The 21,263-nt window shown below is 41.6% G+C and overlaps 1 protein-coding gene and 1 long non-coding RNA gene across 4 annotated transcripts in view; one reads left to right on the forward strand and one right to left on the reverse strand.

The window, feature by feature from the left end:
- Positions 1-1,334, reverse strand: LOC141938356 (uncharacterized). Its single transcript, XR_012627228.1, has 2 exons — positions 1,205-1,334; positions 1-581 (listed from the first exon to the last, which is right to left on the reverse strand). It is a non-coding gene; the product is annotated as an uncharacterized LOC141938356 (long non-coding RNA).
- Positions 1,083-21,263, forward strand: part of CRYBG3 (crystallin beta-gamma domain containing 3) — a 91,937-nt gene continuing 71,756 nt past the window's right edge. For 2 of the 3 annotated variants that reach the window (XM_074857028.1, XM_074857037.1), the window contains exons 1-2: positions 1,083-1,279; positions 16,210-16,288. In XM_074857028.1, coding sequence (XP_074713129.1) covers positions 1,155-1,279; positions 16,210-16,288 — 204 coding nt within the window. In that variant the 5' untranslated portion in view covers positions 1,083-1,154. Of the gene's footprint in view, positions 1,280-16,209; positions 16,289-21,263 lie in introns of those variants that run through there. The other variant, XM_074857046.1, reaches the window with a different exon arrangement.

The following is a 21,263-nucleotide window of genomic DNA, read 5'->3' on the forward strand; positions in this document are numbered from 1 at the left end:
GATGAGAAAGTGTGGTTTTTAATTTAAAATCCTAAATCAAGGTTAGTCTATTTTACCAGTAATCCACACTCAGTGAATCATTAAGGTTTTGTGCATCACCTCCATCTATAAAACAAGGATAATATTTGTCACCGGGTTGTTGCAATGGCAAGGTCATCTCTGTTGGTAGGGATAGTTTGATGTTAACTCAAGGAAGGCTGCAGTTCTCAGAAGGAGAAAAATTAAGGTTTTGGTATTTAAAAAACCCAAACTCTTTTCTAGGAAGAAATCTTTTCGAAAGGCCAGAGACTCCTGTTCCTCCAAGTCACTCATCTTCATCAGCAGGAACACCCTGAACTTATCCCAAAGCGATGGAGGGAGGACTACTGCTGCTGTGTGCCTTTATTTGATGGAAATATTTTACCGTGCTGGCTTAACAGGCATCTATGTTTCGTGGCAGCCAGACGGTGCCCAGCCCAGGACAGGCCAGTTAGTGACTTTGCATTAACAAACGTGTCGCATCTCAAAGTTGGCACAAGTTAAAAACAGGAGGCTAGCGTTGGTGTTTGCAGTCAGGCAGGAGTAGAAACTCTCAAGGCTGTCTGTAAGAAAAAGGACAGAGTTAATTTTCACTTCTGATCTTTTCTCTTTGTTCACCCTAATTACGCCCCATTAACTTAACCAAACACCCCAGAACCCCCCCAACGCCCCTCCTCGGGAGGCGGCGGCAGGCTGCCTGGGCCGGGACTTCCCTCGCTTCCCTCCCGCCGCCCTGCGCGCCCCGCCGGGCAGACACTGCCCCCCCGGCCCGGCCGCAGGCGGCGGAGCCGCTCCTCGACCCGCCCGCCGCACGGGAGGCCGCGGCACGGAGAGCGGTGAAACGCCTTTCCCTTCCCCAGCCTGCCCCCTCCCCTGCCCCGGCCTTCCCCCAGCCCCAGCCGGGCCCGGCCTCCCGCCTCCCCGGGCGCAGCTTTCGCCCTTCCCGCCCTCCGCCAGCCCCGGGCCGGGCCGGGCCGGGCCGCCCCGCCGGCGAGCAGGGGGCAGGCGGAGCGGCGGCCCCGCCCCCGCCGGGGGAGGAGGGAACAGGGAGGTGTTCGCCGCCGCCTGCCGCCGTCGTGGGGACTCGGTGCCGGGCGGCAGTTGGCGGCACCTCCCGTCCCGTCCCGTCCGCGGCGATGTCTGGCGGGGGCAGCCGGCGGCGGGCCGGCTCCTCCTGGCACAGCACCTTCTCCCGCTTCTTCGTCAGGAGCCCGCCCAGCGAGGGGGCGGCGGCGCCGGGGCGGCCGGCGGTCGCGAACAGGTACGAGGGGTCGGGTCGGGTCGGGACCGGCGCGGCCGGGCGCCCGCTGCCGCCCTCTGCCCCGTCCCACCTGCCCCGGCCGCGGGGCCGTGCCGGCCGCCCCGGCAGATGTTGCGACACCAGCGGCGGAGGGAGGGAGGGAGAGAGGACAAACGGGTGTGCTGGCGGCGGGGCGGGGCGGGGCGGGGGGGGCTGCCCGGACGCCCCGGGGCTGAGGTGCCGCACGGCGCCTCGGCCGGTCACGGGGCAGGCGGGGGGGGGCCCGGTTGGGCGCCTGGGAGAGCAGCCCCCGCGGCGGGAGAGCGGCGGCGTGTCCCGCGGAGCCCGAACCCACCGGCGGCGGGGGGCTTCGGCCTGGTGCCGCCGGCGGCTCCAACTCAACGTGCCCGTGCGGCGGCGGGAGGCGGGACGGGACGGGGGGCAGCTGCGACGGGCAGCTGAGGGGGGCACCGGCGTCCCGCCCCCCCCCGCTCTCCCCGGCCCCCGCGCCCGGCCCCGGGCTCCGCTGGGAGCGCGGGTTTGCGGTGAACAGCCGGCCCGAGGCTGCCGCCGGGCCCGGGGCGGGTCGGGGGTCCCGGCCGCTCGCCCCGCGGGGGGAGCTCCTTCCGCGGGAGCTGGGAGCAGGGCAGAGCGCGGGGGGCTGCGCCGGGGGGGGTGGGGGGGTGGTGTGTTTGAATGGGTTTTTTTTTGCTTTTCAGTCTTCGCGCTTCTCTTTCTGACGGGTGTAAAACAGATGTTAATGCAGCATAAATATTACTGATGTGTTTAAGTCTCAATGCAAAGGTTGTGGTTTATGGAAACCTGGTTATTAATAATTATTTTCTAGTGCAGGGCGACTTTAGAAGATGAAAAGATTCGGAAACTTCTCGTGTGTTTGTTCCTCTTCCTTTTTTCTTTTTTCTTTTTTTTCCTGGTGGCTGATTTCTACGTGTACATAGGAAAGAAGCACAAAAAATTTCTTTCTGTTTCTCATGCAGCCTTATTATTGGCCCTAGTTAATTAGGATATTTTGTGGTGAAAAGGTGCCAGCTGGCTAGGCCTTATTTCCTCAGGTGTAGTATTTATTTTTTGCTTTTAACGTGTTGGTTTTAATCTTTGAGTCATTTTTGATACTGTGCAGGTTTGTGTTTAAACCTGCAGGCAAGTACAGTTTAGCCAGATAGATAGTGGCTATCACAGTAGTTCTTTCAGTGAAAAACTTCAGCAATCATGAAAAATAGCAGAGTGTATTGCTGCCTTAACACTGACCATCTTAAACAGTCTTATAAATGCACCATGAAGATTTTTAACTTGGGGAGTTTTGTTTCACTGTAAGCATTTGAGTCACCAGTACATCAACAAGGATCCACCAGCCTTCCATGAGCATGCAACGTTGCTTTTAATTTCCTGAAAAAAAAAAAAACAACTCAAAAAAAGTCAGGAGCAAGGCTGCTGAATCAAGGGCATCTTTACAGTTGCAGGAGTAGCATGGCTTAACCACATCTGGCAGAGGTGGTTAAGACATGGGAGAAGGAAAAGGCTTGGATCTGGCAGAGGACCTGAAGAGGCAATAGGAGAGACTTGATCTGACTCCTCCTTGACAGGTCCCTCAGCTGTGGTCTGGAATAAACAAAAAAGCATAGCGGTTGCCCTAGTGAGGAGGAGGGTGATGCTAGTTCAGTGGTTTCCGCACTAAATAGCCTATCTGTAGGTAGCGCTCATGGTAGACCTGCTCCACTTAACTTGGGGCTGGAGTCTGTTATCTTTATCTAAATCACAGTTTCGTTTCCTGCAGCCAAGAGCCTAGCCTTTATTAGGACACCGGATAGTCCGTGTAGATATGAAAAGGTTCGGGCCTTTTGGCCTTATTCTTGAGCTCCTTGTGCGGTTACCTGAAGGGAGGTATCTGTGATTCCTCTAGAGTGGAAGCAAGCGAAAACCCTCCTGCTCTGAGGAGTCCAGTATGGTCTGTGAAGGAGCTTTTTCTGTTGCGCTGGGTTGCAGCGTGGCGCGTTTGTCAGGAATGCTGACGTTCTCGTATTTGGTTTCCACTGGCAGCCTTCTGGGCAGATTAGTGTAATTGCATACATTAAACAGCCCTGGGTCGGGATGAGTGCCGCAGGTTTGCTCGTCATGTTTATTTAGTGAGCTTGGTGGTGTAGAAAAATGGATCGCTGAACAAAGCGTGCGTGTGGAGAGGGGGAACGAAGGCTGCTTTGTATATTTATTGTTAAGGTGTGGAGTGCATGAGGCAAGTTGGGGAATATGTCTTTTGTAAAGTGTTATGAGAAATGTATACACCAGGATGGTTAACTTCCCATTCCAATGATATATATTGGAACCAGATCAAATTTGAAATGTATAGAAAGAAACTTTTGTATGGAGATATTTTACCTACCGTTGGGTTTCAAAAAAGCGGAACACGTAAGTGAAGGGGGCAGGAGAGGGGGCAGTATATTACACAGGGCCGAACACACTCCCAGTGTACTGGCGTTGACCTCTGGAGACACGCATCATGCTTAATGCCTGTGCAGAACACAACGGTTTCCTAAATTTTAAAAACGTGCAGAAATGAGCGTGTGTGTGTCCAAAGTCATTCTCCATCTGCTCCTGAAAGTTGGGCAACAGCGGCTGGATGGAAGCTCCCAACTGTCCTTCCCCCAACCCTAAAGCTGCCCCTCAGATCTGCAGGGTATGGAGCTCTCGCCCACTCTTGCTCCAGGCACCATGTTCAGACTTAGCTCTAAAAACAAAACAACAACAAAAACCAAAACCCCGATCTACTGTGGCCCTGGTTTAAAATAGGAGGCAGGGGAGGGAGGAATTACACTGTTTGTTAATCAGTGTCTTAGACTCTTCTGAGAACCTCATTTGACGAAGAGCTTATGTTAATAACTTGCCCTTACAGCAATTTGTAGCTCTGATGAACATGAGAATTGCTGGAGGCTTGCTTGCTTGTGGAAAAAATAACCCGTGTGGATTAGTTGCAAGTTTCGTGGTGGCAAAAAGCACAGCACATGCGTTAAGGGCTTACTTGGCTTTTACGTAAAATTAGAAAAACTCCTACCTATGCTTGCCTGCATAAGTGTGTTCTTCAGAGCTGAGGCTGCCTTGAACAAGGGCTTCCATGCTTTTCATCCCAGTTCTTTATCGTTAACTTCCATCAAAGGCTGTCATTATGCTCTACTTGGCTATTTGCTATTTTCAATAATATAAAATTGATTATTTATTACTGCAGTGTTTGTCCTGGAGCAGTCTAAATCCCCAGGGTGAAAAAATCCCATTGAATTTTCACTATTCTAAATACATGCTTCTTTAGTCCATCTGGACGAAGATAACAGCTTTTACAGTGTAAGTCAATCCACTGCAGATTCTTTCAGAAACATGCAGCTTCTGTGGCTGAGCAATTGTTGTGTTGCAAATAAATATGACCTTTCAGGTTATGTTAGAAACTGCCAAGGAGGTGTGACACTTTGCACTGATCACTTTAACCCAGAGCTACCACCAAAATCTCCTTTAAATTATGGGTGTATTTTATTAGTTATTCTGTATATTGTTTAGCAGGTTCATTTCAGGTTTATCTTTTTCCCTCCGAGTGCTGTTGGTTGGTTGGTCAAATAACTACCAGTGCAAGTGGGCTTTTGTTGGGTTTGTCCAGATATTTCTTCTGCACCGCTGAAGTGTACCAGAGACATCAAACAGGGAAGAGCAATCTTTTATTTGGTTTTATAGGGCTTTTTTTTTTTTTTCAGGCTGAGATTATTGTTCCGTTCATCCATTAGTTTCTAACTAAGAGCTTTCAGAGATGGCAGAACTTTGTTTATTCTGCCTGAGGAGAGATTAGAGAGTCTTTTTCTTCCTCTGGGGCTGCCAGTCATTGTTCCTGTTTACAAAGAACATGTATTTTTGTAGTTGTAAAAACTCTGCGTTTGAGGACTGCTGGGAATTGATTGAAAAGGGAGTCATACATTTCAAACTTATTTTTTTCTGAAGTTACTACCTCCTGGCTGGTTTTGTATCGGATACCATTAGCATCTTTGAAGAAATCCGTTGTTTGCTGGAAAAATCAGTCTCTGCTTTCTAATAAAGAAACTTTTTCTTTCAAAAGGCAGAGGGGGATTTCTTTGTTGTTGTTGTTAAAATTAATTCATTTGTGAGTGTACATCAGGAATGATGGTTTGTGGAAACAGCAAGAGGAATACTGCAACCATATAGAAGAATTCAAATTAGACTTACCTAAGCAAGGTGCATTATGAAAATTTTCTGTTAATTTCTTAATTTGTTTTTTTTTGTTTCTTTTTGCTTCCTAGATTTTTCCATTATGACTTTTATTGCAGGATAATTCAAAGTAGTCGCAAAGGCCCTGATTCAACAGGGTTCCAAAGTGGTTGCCTATAATTAAATAGGTAAATAGTTTTGTGCATTATAGTGGGACTACTTGTTTGATTGGAAATAGGTGCATACCTAGATGTCTCATGGGGCTGAGACCAGAAGGAGCAAGCCCAGCAGCTGGCTCTGTGTGTGTGAGATTTCCTAAAGGAAATGTTACTAGAGTATTAATTATAATACTAGTGCTCCTTGGAAGAAACAAAGCAACGTGGTTTTTTTTCCCACTATTTTAAACTTTAACAGCATTGTCTCCTTTCCAATTATTGGCGTAAATGCTAGAGTTAATACAAAAATATTTCCAAAACAGCTGCAAGTGTATGGTTTTAAGGAACAGTTTTGCAAAGATGAAAACTCCTCAACCTTTTCCTCTGGTGAACAAAAGGCTCACAGGTGGGAAAAAAGCAAAATTCAGAAACATGTTGCTGTGGGGATTGTGTTTCTGATTATTGAAACTTCTTAAAAAGATGGAAACCCAAGTGCTGCTTTTATTTTCTGAGGGGTTTTTAGATTTCATACAATTCAGTATATACTATTATACTTCCAGACAGTAGCATAGCACTGTGTTGCTTAGGCTTTCCAGAGGATATTAATGCCTCTATTTTTCTGGTACTTTAATTTTCATTTCTAAAATAATTTTTTAGATTCTAATACACTTTACAGTATCACTTTTGAAGACTTTTAAGATCAGAAATGTGCATTTCCTTAGTCATTTCACTTTCATGTCAATTTTGTGGCATGAAATGTAGTCTCTAATTGTGTTGTGTTAATGTGATTTCATGACTTGCCTTATTTTGAAATGGAGTTTTGGTTTTCTGAATGTTCCAGTGTTTCTTAAATGGCTAAAATATTTTGCTGAAGGCAGTATATCTGCATAAGAGTTTGGAGGTCTTGGGGCCTAAGTGTATGAACACTGTGTGGATCTGCCCTTTGCCTATGGACAGTGTTGTGTACAGAAAAATGTAGGTGGAAGTATTTCTTGTGAGCACATGAAGAGCAAAGGCAGAAGGAATTGCAGTGACAACAGGCTTCTTTTAATCATCAATTAACTGATTTAGCCATCAAACTTCTTTTGGTTGAATGGAAAATGCATGCTTTCAACACAAAAGAGGGAACTGGAAAGTGTCTGTAGGACATCCGATCTATGTTTTGTGAGTAAAAAATGGGAGGACTGGAGAAGTATTTTCTTGTGTTGAACTTGTAGCCTTGTCTGCCTCTACTAAGAGTTTTCTGCTCCAGCCTGACTAGAAGAGCTCGCTGCGTTTTACTGGTGATACCAGTCTCTCTTGCTTGTTTTTTCCTGGGTGCTTTTTCTTAATGACATCCTCTAAAAATTCTGTTACGCTCTGTTTATCAGGATGACAGCAGTTGTTGCTGCCTTAAAGCTTTCCTGGATTAATTTTTTTTAATATCTCCTATTTTCATGCCCTTTATAAGTACCATCATTGATCCCCAACTCTGCAAACATGCCATTTGAAAACAATTGTATAATGGGCTGTCTATTCTATTCTCTATTAACTCAGTAATTTTAACCTTAATAAACCTAAATACTTTATAAATCTATTTCTGATATTATACCAAGTTTATGTGCTAGTGGCCAGTAATATATTTATTTCATAAGAATGTTGGAAACTTCAACGATCAGACTGGTAAATATGGAGCAGATTCTACATTAACATTGGTTACTATGCTTGACAGATGCCAGAAGAAAAACCTTGATGTAATCTGGTATAATCCTACTGCCCAATAGTGAAGTAGGCTCTGCTCAGAAACATTTATATTTCTTTTCTCTAGCCTTTGTACGGCTGTTCGATTCCCTCACATGTAAAACAGATCAAGTTATTCAGCAAGGGTGATTGTGATCCATCATACTTATTTCACTTAGTTCTGGACTTTAAACTTAATGGCAAATGTGCAGTGTAAAGACACGGTTTGGTTCTTGCATTTTTCATGTAAATTTTCATTGTAAAATGGGACATATCTGTGATTTTTATAACATCTTTATTTTCCATGATATTTTTAGTTGCATTTTGAAAGCGGATTAAAAAAATCTCTTTGTTCTATACTGACACCCTCCATGTAGCTCGCATAGTCTATGTGACACAGCTCTGGTAATGCAGAACATGAAGCTGACCTAGCTTTGCTACACAAGCAAAGAACAGCATGTAAATAAAGCACCATAAACAGGTCTGAGAGGAAAAATTGTTTCAGTTAAAACAATCTAAATTGCTTAATGCTGTCTGTAATCAAACCAGTTTTGAAGTGGGATAGTCTAATTGAATATAATACATTTTGTGCTATTCCAACACTTAAATTAATCAGCTGATTGTAACACTTCCCTTGCCTAAGTTCCTGCCTCCTCCTTCTGGCTCCATTTTCTCCTTCCTTACCTTTCTCTGCTTTCTGTTCCTTTTCTTCTACTTCCCTTCTTACTTGTTTTAAATGAAATAGCAGGTTTGCTTTCCTTTGACCCTCTAGTTTCAAACTCTCTAACTTGTTTTTATAATTTCCATTTATCTTAATGTCTTTACTGCTCCTCCCCTATGTGTGTGGCCTAAGCACAGAAGTAGGAGCCAGAAACTTCACATACAAATCTCTGTGCAAACACTGCCTCTCTCTTTAGGACAAGCCCCAACAGCCTTGCCAGAGATTAGGGGAAGACTTTGTCACTGCTACTGGCATTTGGTTTCCCAGAACAGTGTTAGCCTGGGGAATCTTGCTGAGAAGTTGGATAAAATTTTTAATTCTGAAGCTTTTTAAAAAGGCCAGTATTCTGTTTTGGGAGGGGAACAGAGGAAAGAGTTCTTTATTAGTTACTATTTCCTGTCAAAATGCTAGCATATTTATTTTCTCTTAAAAAACTTCTGTGTTTTAACTGTCATTTGATGCAGAAGGCAGTTTTTAGGAGTCTTCATTGATTTCCTCACAAAATTAAGACTCATCTTGTTGCCACTGGGCTCTATAGTAACGTTTTCCTTTTGATTCATTTAACAAATGTTTACTGTACCCTTGCTCATGTCATTCAGTATACATGCCAAAAGTTTGACTCTTAAAAAATCATCTGACTTCTCTTTGTAGATCAGGTTCTGATAGTTCTCCTGGCTGCACAGCACACAAATGGCTTCACAAGTGTGGCATTAGTATCTACAGTAAGGTGTTGGTATTTCACTTTTAAATCTATTGTGTTTGGTTGGATTAAAGAGGAAGGATTGAAAAGTTGATTTACTAAGTCTTCCAGGTGACATGAGAAGTTAATAAACATGATGTTGATCCTAACATCACTAGAGGATGGGAATTGTCAAACTGTTTTGTTTAGGAGATTACAGCTTCAGTTGACAAACTTCTAAAACAATATACTTAAACTCTTTAAGGCATCTGACTTAGTGCTCCAATTAAAATATTTGCCAGTGTAATGACAGTGGGCTAAAATTTGACATACAGAGGGGTATAAAAATGCCAGGTATGAAAAATAATTTTCTAAGTGATGTATTTGAAGAAATTTAAAAGGACATATTTTTGAATCAGTTTATTTAGTATCTTCACAAATAATTTGAAAGAGAACAAAACTGTAGCAGATGACTAGAGTGAAAAGTATGGGAATCACCATGTAGATGACAACTTTAGAAGTAGACTAAGTTGCCATGGTTGACAGTCAGCTGAGCATGAGGTGCTAAAGCAAACTGGCAGCTCAGAGAGAAAATGTGATTCTCGGATATATAAATAACAAAGTACATGTATTCTGTGGATGAACTTTGGTTACTAGAGTGTTGAGTCTAGTTGTGGTGCCCAAGATTTGTTATGAGAAAGGTGCTGACAAGCTAAAAAGGGCTCTGAGAAGAGCTCCCAAACAATTTGGTGTCTGGAATACCTCCCTCACAGAATAAAATTAAGCAGTTCGGTAGCGTTTACTTCATCTAAGAGAAGGTTTTGAAATGACAGGGTTACAGTTTGAGGAATGACTCTGCCTCAAGGTATATAACTGCAAGGGAAATGGGAGTGAAGTTCTTCATGTCATAGTAGACCTGTGACTTGAAGAGAATATTTGAACCCGAGGACTTCATAATCTGTCCCAGGTTGATCCTGTAGTTGAGAGATGAGGCTTATCAAATCAAATCAAACTAGTAAGCCTAATTTTAAGTAATGAATTTAGTAGTAGTTTACATGGAAAAGTCTTATTTACAAATGTGGTAGATTTTCCATTGCTTGATGGTTTTTAATCAAAACTCATATCTTTTAGTCAGGTGTTAAAGACTTGACATGGGTCTCCCTTGGTGAAATTTCATAATATGGATTATGCAGGAGGTCAGCTTCGGTAATCATAAGGGTCTGTATGGCAGGTAGGGAAACTGGTATATATAGAAAACTATTACTCAGAAGGTCAGGGTTTTTAGCAGTTGTCTTTTTAATTACCGGTTGGAAGCTGGAACAGAGAAGAAACCTATATAGCTAACCTGTGGCTCTTTGCAGATGTACAGTAGAAGTTTCATAGCTACTACTGGTCTGTGGATGTAGTTTAAAGATCCCTGTAAAGTGCTGAAACTTCATGAAGATTTTGGTCTTGCACATCTAAATTTGATAGTATTATTAGACTCACGGTTCTCCGCTCATTCACATTCTTCAGGGAGTGTCTCACAGATGGTTTTTAAAGTGCCAGGTGATGAGATCCTTGTTAGCAATCTCTCTGTTCCTCTGTTGAAATATCTTTCTGGAAGGTCACTGTTGAATGTGTCACTGTGTTGGTAATATGTAAAATTGGAAAAAAAGTCATGATATCAAAACCAAATGAGGTGTTACTGCCCAGAGAGGAGCATAAATTTTGTTCAGAGAGAGATAAAAGGCAGGGAGGGGTCAGGAACTGGCATTATGCCCCAGAATGCTGAAATAAAGAAACTAGCAAAAAAGGAAACCTAAAAATGACATTAGCCTCAGTGAGGACTCTAGCAGAGAGTGAATTGTATCAGCAATCCCAAAAACACATCGTCTTGAGGAAAACTGTTTAGAAAATGCTGGGAAGGTGATGTCACAAGTGATATCATGAAACCTGGATAGGCAGATGTATGTATGGGTCAAGCCTAGTTTATTAGCATTATGTCACTAAAGCAGATCTAGAAGCTTTTTGCCTCTTGGCACCCTGGAGCATCTTTCTGGTTAGACATTGCTTATTCTCTTACCATTAAAAGTCATCACATGAAACGGTTAAATGGTTTATCTGAAGAGAAGACCGGTTAAAACCAAATAATGGTAACCTCGTGCAGTAGGAAAGAGTGTTTGACTGTTCAGGGAGTCATCTGTCCCTGAAGAGAGAGAAAGATGGCAAAATGATAGAGCACTCGCCTAGTTGGTAACAGCTGGACTGCACAAGAAGTAAATGCTGGAGCTGCTGCATTGGAAGAGACTTTGCCTCTAAGCAGTGGAAGAAGGACAAAGGTTCGACATCCAGAAGTGCTGTCACAGTGCTGTCCAAGTTGAGCTTTAGCCAGCTGTCCCTGTTTCCTTAAGAGATTGCCCATTAATTTCCCCTTTCACAAACAGCAATCAGTAGCCAGTACCTTTTCCTTGTAAAAGAAACCTAAAATGTCTCAGCAGTTACTTTCAGTTTGATGAGCTCGGTGCCTGGTCAGTCTCATCAAAACTTGCATGTTTGTGCTTCATTGCACTTACATGCTGCCTGTAGCTTATTTTTTTTATCTGACACAACACATTCACGATCTGCTGCATGCATAACATGGGTGGGGTAGGTTAATAAAGGAAGAAGGGGATGGGCTTTTAATTTGCAAGTTCCGAGGGATTGTTATGAAGGACAAGGATGGAGGAAGCAGACTTCTCGTACCATACGGAGATGCCATAAGGGCCTTTTGAAGATGTGATTCTAATTGTCTTGGTGTGTTTTTAGAGGCAATTGCAAAAGATCTTGCAAACCACATACTTAAATTTGCTCCATTAAATTGATTTTTTTTTTTCTTGACTGTAATCTCTCATGTATATTAACTAACCTGAGTTTGAGCACTTCTGCTTATATGTGTCTACTTTTTGTGTGAGCAACATTGCAGAATATGAACATTTGTCTCCCTGGTAAGAATCTCTAACCTCTCCTGCATAAGTGTAATGATTAAAAACTTGGACCGCGAATCTGTCTCTGATTCAGACACCACCTGTCCAGGTATTACAGAAAGGTCAAAACAGATTTTCAGCAGCAGAGGAACAGAAAGTGTTAGAAAAATCACACAAATAAAGGTTTGTGCAGAAGATAAAGAATAGGATCTTTTGTAACTTGAGTTTAATCTTGATTGTTTAAAGAATAGGAGTGGTGCTAATCAGGTTAGGCAGGATGGCAAGACAGTCAAGAAGAGATCCCTCTACCTTCGTGAAGATTAACCCATCCATGTTGGATGCACTAACATGTAAGAGAGAAGGGAATGTCTGGCAGAAATAGCAGCAGGAAGACAGTAGGTTACATATTTGAGAAGTAGTTGTGAGGCGTGGTTTCTAGTCTTAATTTTGACAGTGTCTTAAATAACGCTCAGAGTAATAAATATTTCCTTTTTTTAATCTATAAAATGAAAGTAATATCTGACTAAATGTATAAATGGGTGGTTGTGACAGTTTGTAAATGAATGCCTATATAGTTAAGAAGTCCACGGAAGCAAGTTGGCAGGGCAGAGGTGTTTTCTGTCTTCATAGGATCATGCTTTGCCCTTTCACTTCTTAAGAGCAAGTACAAAGTGGATTCAAAACTTGGGTTAGCAGAGTCCTATTGCTAGGTATATAACGTGGCAAGAGTAGTTTGTGAAGCATAGAGTTGAAGACTTATGATACTCATCTTCCTAATTTAGCAAGTGCTGAAGTGCTCTCTGAGAGCTGGCTGGCTGATCTAGCAAAGCCATGTGGGTGGTTAAGCACAAGCCTAACTTTAGATAGGCTGAACTGGAGGTAGCATGCTCAGTACCTGCCATGCAGAGCACTCCAAAAATGCACCACTCTGGAAAAGGTTAAAGCAAGGATGAAACCCTGTGGAGCCAAACTTTAATAATACAGATGTAGCCCAGATGGGGTTGGGGTCGAATCCCTAATTCACAGTGAGCTTGTATATACTACCAGTCTGTTGTTTTCAGTTCTTAGCAAAGGCATAAGCATTTGGTGGTGTGATATTATGTAGCTGCCAAGTAATGATATCTAGTTGCAGATATTGTCCTGTGGAAAAAAAATATATAAACCCCCTTAGAATACAGTTCTTGGAAGTATAACATCTAGCCACTAATGATAGGATAGCATGGGCATATAAAAAAAATTTGAAGAATGGATAATTTTTAGCACAAATATTAAATGTCTTGTGTATCTCCCAAGAATTAATTTTAATTGTGAATGACATAGCTTAATAATTGTGTTCACTGCATCTCTGAATACAGACTCATATGGACAGCATGGGCTTACGTTGCAATATAATAATATGTGTGGCATAATTACATTAGCTTCAGCATGTTTTGGTTTTTTTGACAAGGGGCGTAGGGTTTTGTGTGGGACTATGAACTTTACTATTTTATTTTCCTCTTCAGAGAATTTGTGGGGAAAATACTGTGCAATGTTCCAAAATCTGTGATTACTAACTGTTATGTGAATGATGCCATGATGAGAAGGGGGAAAGCCCTAAAAATTGTAGGGGATTGGTAGTGGAAAGTGATGAACTTTGTCATTCAAGCCCAACGAGCAGCAGCCAGCCTGTTCTCCAGTCCCAAGTACAGAGTGCGGCACGAGCAGTTGTGTCTGTGGTGTTCAGGCTGTAGAAGGTAATCTTGACTCTTTGGGAAAAACAAAACAATTTTATCCTAAACAATCCAAGAGGCCTGTTTCCAGCACAGCGAGCTTTTGTGCTGTAAACTTCATTCATTCAGTGTGAGTCATTTGATTTCAGCCAAAGATCCGTTTAAAACTGGGCCCTGTCTAAGGGTAGAAGAGGTTCACAAAAAGTAGCTTCAGCGGTGAAGTGAGCTGCAGGGGTGCGTGCTTGCTTGTTCCTGCCTCTTGAGTGGCATTCACCACCCCTTCATTTGTGCTGGTACAGGTCACTGCACTGGAAACCAGATCACAGGCTGAATTTTTCCTTACGGAAGCTTCTGCTCTCACTTGATTTTTCTCCAAGACCATGGCCCTACTGAGAGCCGTGCTCAGCTGAGTTAAGGGTGGGAAGAGACAGCTGGGGTTGAGGAGGAAGATGTGGAAACTTCTAAAGCTGGTTCTGCTGACAAACTCAGCATGGTGAGGAACTACACCCTAAAGCAAAGAGTTCAGGAATGTAGAAACGCTAGAATATAAACCATGAAAGGGTGTGGGGAATTGCTTCCAGGTTTAGGTTTAGTTTATGCTGGAAAGTAAAGTTTTGATACTTTTTTTTTTGTTTGGGTTTTTTTTTTACTTGTTGATTTTAAGATGCTTATCTGCTGAATTGCATTCTTTCAGTTTTGGTATGTGCACTATGGAATTTCACAGTGATCTGTCCAAGCCTGGCTAGCTGAAAGAAAGTAATACAGGCATATATTTCAAATACAAACAAGAAGTAGGAAAGTGAAAAAAGTTTTGGGGAAAAAAACATGATGTTAAGGGAAGAATGTGAGCAAAACAAAGTGATAAAAGAATAGGATGCTGGTGATCTGTGCTGGCAACACCTAACAAAAGCAAGGATCTCATTTGTGGTCTGCAGACCAATTCCATAAAGAGTGATACCCTGAAGTCAGGAAGAACTGCTGGTGGAGATGAACCTCATTATTCCACTTCTAAGTACAGGGAATTCCTGTTCATGTCAAGTGTATCAGCATCAGGAAAAGCTATGCAGATCTAAGAAGTTTTTTTTTTTTAAAAAAAAAAAACCAACCCAAACAAAACCAAACTAGGAGGGAGAAAATAGGTTACATACTGAGAAGCACTTTTATTCCTGTGCCAGATTGCCCAGAAGTGGTTGTGACATCTCCTTCATGAGACACATCAGTAGCAGAATAAATTAATAGGATAGAATATTAATTCATCTGCTTTGTCTTACAGGGAGGCAAAGAACAGCCAAGACTTTGTCTCATGCTCTTCTTGAAAAAGCATCTTTGTGTTTATGAATGCATTATGAAAGATTACCTGAGGTGATCTGAAAGTACATGGTTTTCAGCTTGAAGAGGATCTATAAAAGAGAGGAAAGAGCTCTTCTTTTGGTGTATCTGAAAAGATCTGAAATAGGTTGAAAAAGTTAATTGCAGGAGAGTTCTGTTTTCATTTTTATTCAGGGAATGTTTTCTCTGAGCAGCTGAGAGGGAAACTAACATTTAGTCATACTGGCTTTTTTATTTTGTGTGTATATCACTATATATTTAACTCGGACGCCTAATCCACAATAGAAAGAAAACTTTTCTTTTCAAAAGTCTTACTGAGACATGCTTGCCTGTGATTAACAGTCAGTAGCAGTACCGGTACATCTAAATCCTTTCTCCAAATCCTGGCAGAATTTCACCAAAATTATTTTTATTTAAGGAACTTTCAATTCATCTTCATATAAATTCAGAAATAAGGGCTTGTGCATTTGTCAATAGCAAAGCTAAATTTCTAAAACTGATGAAGGGTTTTTGAAGTGATTATGACTTCGTTGAACTACTGAGCATTTCTCACATGATAGATTGCTACGAAGTTATTTTTCTTCAGCTCATGATGTGCGATGCAGGAAGTGATGTCTGTCATTAACATCCTCTAATGTTTTCCTTGATACATTTTTGCTTTTAAGTTGCAGGTAGCATAAAGGTTTTGATTAAAATGTTCTCTGCTGGATTGTGCTTGAGGATCGTTTTAAGAATTTGGGGGTGGGGGGTGGGGGGGGGTGTGGATTGTTCCCTTCATTCCAAAGGTGAGCTCTGAAGAAAATTTTGGCCAAGGTAAATTGACAGTAAGGACATACGTGACTTTGGACTTACGAGTTTTAAAATGGAACAGCTGTTGTTGCCTTGGTAATAACGTATGCCTGTTGTCCTCTTTTTAAAATTTCTTCTAAATTTGCCTGCAAACCCCCATTAGGTATCTTCAGTGAAGACCTGTTAAATGTGGCAGCTGCACCTTGTGATGATTCCATCTGCCCTGAGTACATTCCACTCAATCTCAGTGTAAGGATTGGGGGTACCTTCTAGCTGCCAGGTGTGCCAGATAGTGCTATGGCAACGAATGCTGGTGTAGTAGATGATTGATCAACTATAATATCATTTTCCCAGCAGAAAATAATACACATGCACAGAAAGCTTGGGTTTTTTCAGCTGGAAGAGCTGAAAAGTTGTGTGTTGTTTCTGAATGCTTGAGTTTGAAAACCTCTGTATGAGGTGAAACATGCATTTTGCTTCCATCTTCAGCTTTTTGGGACATGGTTTTTTGAGTTGCAATATGTGCAGAATATGTGCTATGGTCTGGAAACTATGTTCTTCTATCCTTTTGAGTTAATGGTCTGTGGTGTTTAAATTGACTGATACTGTGTTGACTCTCTGGTAGACTTGAATAATGCAAGTCCTCAGTGTTACAAAATATCTTTTTTTTTTTTTTTTTTTTCCCAGTTATGAAAACAAAGGGAGCGAAGCCATAAATTTAAAGAGCAACCAAAAGGAAAGCACAACTCTGCCTGCACTTTTGAAGGTATGATTTTTATTTACTAATGTTTAATTGAGCTAACACTTGCCACCTCTGCTTGTGACTAGCATTGTGATGTTGAATGTATTCCTGAACTGCGACGTAGCACCTGGTTGCCGTGTTCTGGGTTAGGTTCTCTTATGCCAGGGTACTAATACACATGCAGAAGACAGAAAAACTAACTGTGCTTCACATTCTTTAAACAAAATTCACGTCTTTGACTACATTAAGAAGTGGGAGTCTACTGCTAATTCTATGTGCAGTTAACCTCTCTATGTGGAGAAGGAAGCTAGAGTTTTTATCAAACAATGGTTTCAGGCATTCCTCTAAAGCACAATTTCTATATAATTTATGGATATCTAACTAGCAAGTGTTTGCTTGCCTGAAGGTCTACTGGTTGCCAACCAAAGCACTGTAAGATCTTTCTGCTGAAATTCATATGCATGTTGGCTGTTCTTCACCAGCATTATCCATGTTAATCATGCTTGTCTTGTTCTGTAAGCATTTTACTGCAAAAAAAGGATATGCTTCTCTGTGATCGGGGCTTTCTCCTATGTCACTTGACACAAAGTGGTAGTTGCCTATGAAGTTGTGTTTAGATTTAGTCAAATATCATAAATAATTATGTACAGGACAGGGCCTGGTGCTGGCAGCTGTCTTTGCTGCTGTCACATCAAGCCCTGCAAAGAGCCTTTTTAGGGATTCATTCACTAAGCACTTTTGCTTGGTGTTTTGTTCCTTTTCAGATAATATCGTGGTTACTTCCCCAAAAGGACCTTCACTAGTCTGCCAGATGTATTTGGGGATGCAGTAGGCTTCTTAACACACTGAATCTGAGATTTCTATCCTGTGTTGCATTTATTGAGCACTAATGGTGTATGGAGAAGGAAGTGGTCTTCTTGCTGTATGGCCTATGTAGTTGCATCTTCGTTATCTAGGGACTGTTTGGTTGGGCTTTGCCAAAGGTGAAGAGACATTGCAGTTGCCTCTGCAAAGACCTGGTTCAGTCTCACAGTGTTGTTAGCTCAAGAACAGTTCCGTGTTGAATGTAGTTTATCTACATCAAGGTGGGAAACAATGCAGTGACGTTTGTTCAGAACCCTGTGGATTCAAGCCAACTCTGTCAGTTCTAAGCTCCTGGAAAATGCCACTGAATGTCTTCCTGTTACCATAAATCATGGACTATTGATTTTATGCCTTGAAATGGGGGCAGAAAGGAGATTCTACTATAATAGAACAAAATTTTCTGCATTTAAAAAAAAAAAATCTTATTTTTCTATGTTAGATCAGTGAAAAATTCTTAAAACATTTTCCTTTTGAAGAAGGTTTTGACTGAGGAGGGGGAATCATTTAGCATACATGCACAGGACTTTAACACCAGGAATTACTTAAAAGGAAGTACGAAGAGGGCTAGGTCTTAAGGAACAAGCAGGATGCGTAGGTGGAGCAAAGGGAGCATAGCAGGTTTAAGTTACCTAAGAGTGTTTCTTGCCAAAAATTAAATCTCGTTTATTTTTTAATTTAAAAAAGCCTGAATTCAGAATCTTTCCTGCTGAATCTAGATTTGTTGCAGTAAAGTCTTCTACTCAGAACTTCTGTTTTTGTAATACTGAACTAAAAGTTGGTGCCAATGTAAATGCTGTGAAGTTTTGTTCCAAATATCTGATCTGTTTCCTCTGTCTTGCCATAACTTTTTATTTAATTATATTGTCTTTGACCTATGCTTAGAAGTCTAAAATGTTACAGTGTACATTACATGATCTTTGAAATAATACCTGGTGTTTGTGTAGGCTTTATAAGAAAGGTGTGGTTTTCATGTTACTAGAATGTGCTGGCTGTTCATCTGTACTGAGAGCTTCCTGTCTAACTTACTTCCCTCTTTCTTAAGCCAATCAAAAATCTTCTGATACACTTGAACAGGTTCATATGCATAGTAGCGAGTGCCTTTAGTACTATAATTTTATATCTTGTGTGCACTGAAATTACAACTAGATAGTAAAAACTGATTTGGAGAAGGTGGAGAAAGCATTTATTTTTTACCACTGTACTCCCCCCTTTTTTTTTTTTGTGAAGAAAATTTTTTTTTAATTTTCTTTCCCTGCTCCTGCTCCCTCCAACACACACTTGCATTTTGATAACACCAGACTGTCTGGTGCCTGACCTTGCACGGGACAGCTTATTTTGGCCAAAGATCACTAGAATGCGGTTGAACAGTTGGGGAGAACTGAGACTGTCTCATTTGAAAGGGATAATGTATGGTATTGAAAGACGTTCCAGTTCTGTTCGTTGAGTCATCAAAGTTAGTAAGGGCTGGAAAGAAATAAATTTTGTTGTTATGGAAAGTGCACTTTGTGAGGAAGGTCTAAATCTATATACCTATGTGGATCGGGTTTGGGCAGGTTTCCATACGTGTCTGTGTCTCTGAACCTAGTAATTTCAGGTGGATGGTTAATAAAAGTTGAAACCATATTGTGTGTGTCTATCACCAAGTTAATGAGCTATCATGTTTCTTATAGACTTACATGTAGACTTACATGCTGTGATTTGCTGTCTTAGCAGGAGGCCAGGGGCAAAATAGTGGGGGAACTGTAAGTCTCTGATTTAGCCACAAAGGTCGAACATCTAAATTACAGCTGACTGGGTGAATGGAGCTGGGAAACGTGCTGAGCTATGGTAGCTCCTTGGCTCTTCTGAGCACTTTAGTTACCAGTTCTGTACTTTACCCCTGCTAATCTTTTTCCTGTGATGAAAGATTTAGCTCACAGAGGGAGGAAAAGGTATTTTAATACCCACTTTATGAAAATATGAAGCCTAATCTTTCTGTGCCAAGGTGACTTTGTCAATCATCATTTGATCATTTTTGAGAAAATATTGCTGAAATATATTGTCTGTGTCTATTAATTCATTACTAGAAAGTACATCACCACCCACCACTATTTATTTACAGATTTTGTTTTGCTTCTGTTTCTTTGAATTAGAGCTGTAAACAGTGCTCTTCCTGAGTAAACACTCCATTTGAGCGATGTGATTGTTGAGCAGATGGTTGTGTGGATGTAAACAGTTCTTGAACTTCATGTTTAGTGTTCTAAGTATCTGCATTACATAGTGTCCAGTACATGTTGGTATATCATTAACCTCACTTCTAGTACTACAGGGACTTTGTTTTTAAAAGGAATATTGCAACAGTGCTTCCTGCAAAAATGTTTCACATACTTTTGCTTTTGGTAATGCACTTCAAATAGAGGTTTACAACTGGGACAGAGGTATTAGTTGGATTGTGTGGAACAGCTACCAAATAAGCTAACACCGCTACTGTAGCGAGCCATGCGCTGGAGAATGTCATGTTAGTACAGTTTGAAAGAAATCACACAACACGCTTGTTGGATGTGCTTGTGCCACATGTCTAAGCTGGCTCCTACCCGTATTACCACACTGTAGTAGCAGCAGCGGTGGTAGGTGTTTGGGTCAGTTTCGGTAGTAGTGAATGGCTTAGGGCCCAGGCTTGCCCTGTCTGAGGTTCTCAACCGACTGAAGGCTTTGCCCCGACAGTGTAGGCAAATTCACTTGCCTGCTGATGGTCCCCAGATATTGTTCCTGTAGCGGTGCTTGGAGGAAATAGCACATTCTCCCATAACTGGTTAGGAAGGAATTCTTAAGCATCTCATCACAGGAACTACTATGTAAGCTCTGTCAGGCAAATGCAAAAGTTTGGAAAAGTAGGTACAAATACGATACACCAAATGTATAATTTAGACTTCTGTGTTTCAGTAGCATTAAATGTTTTATAATTTGGCCCATAGGCTCAGGCCTGGGTGCTAGTCGCCTAGATTAACCAGAGGCAGTCTCAACCTGCATAGAAAACACAGGGACAGAAAGTACTGCAAAGATTATCTAGTCCACTCCTCTGCCCCAAGGTGAGATCTCTGTATCTATGTCATACCTGATAGAAGTTTGTCTAACTTGTTCTCAAAGACCTCCAGGGATGGAGATCTCTAAGATCTCTGCAACTTCACCAGACAACTGTTCTACTGATTTTGTAAACCTTGTAATTAGAAAGTCTTTTTCTTAACATTCCATCTAAAGCTTCCTTGCTACAAATTAAACCTATTGCTAATTGTCCTCTGACAAGTACTCCTGTATAGTGAACATGGAGAAGAGATTATTCTGTAGCCCTGCTTTCTCACATGAATTTAATTTCAAGGTACTATAAAGACAGCTGTGTTTAAACGGTAGACATGGCATTAAAATTGGATGGCAAGGACTGCAGTTATGTGATAAGATGGAGCCAGATTCTTTTTGGAGTTGCAACAAGAGGCAACGGGTGCAAGTTGGAACATGGGAAATTCTGGTCACCTATAAGAATTCTTCTTTTTTTTCCTTTTTCCCCCTTTACTGTAGGAGTGCTCAGATATTGAAACAGATTGCCCAGGGAAGCCGCAGAATCTTTATCCTTGGAAATACTCAAAACACAGCTGGGTGAAGCCCTGTTCTAACTGGAGCTGCTATGAGCAGGAACTTAGACTGCATGACCTCCCCAGCCACATTCCTTTCAGCCTAATTTGTTCTGTAATTCTCTGTCATGTCTTTTTGATCTGGTGTGTGAATTCACATAAGGTTTTTTTTTAAAAAAAAGAGTCCCATGAATTTGCTGAATATATGTAATGTTCTTACTGAATATCCCTAATTCTGACCTCATAATTAGTTTTAAGTTCTACAAAAAGTTAGAAATCAAAATTAAGACCAGTGTCTTAGTTAACTGCATACTTTTCCATATAGCATGGTTTGGGGTTTTTTTATATTGTCATGGTTTTATTTTAGATTGTCGTTATTTCATATGTATGTTATCTAAGTGGTGTCTGCTCAGCCTGTGTGTGAATGCCTGCTGAATGCCTGTGTCTTAGACCTAGAAAATAGAAATCAGAGAGAGGGATTCTTTGTCTTTTGGGAGTCAAGGGAGGTGGACTATTACTGCCAACCATGA

Source organism: Strix uralensis, chromosome 2, assembly GCF_047716275.1.
Source record: "Strix uralensis isolate ZFMK-TIS-50842 chromosome 2, bStrUra1, whole genome shotgun sequence".
Taxonomy (NCBI): domain Eukaryota; kingdom Metazoa; phylum Chordata; class Aves; order Strigiformes; family Strigidae; genus Strix; species Strix uralensis.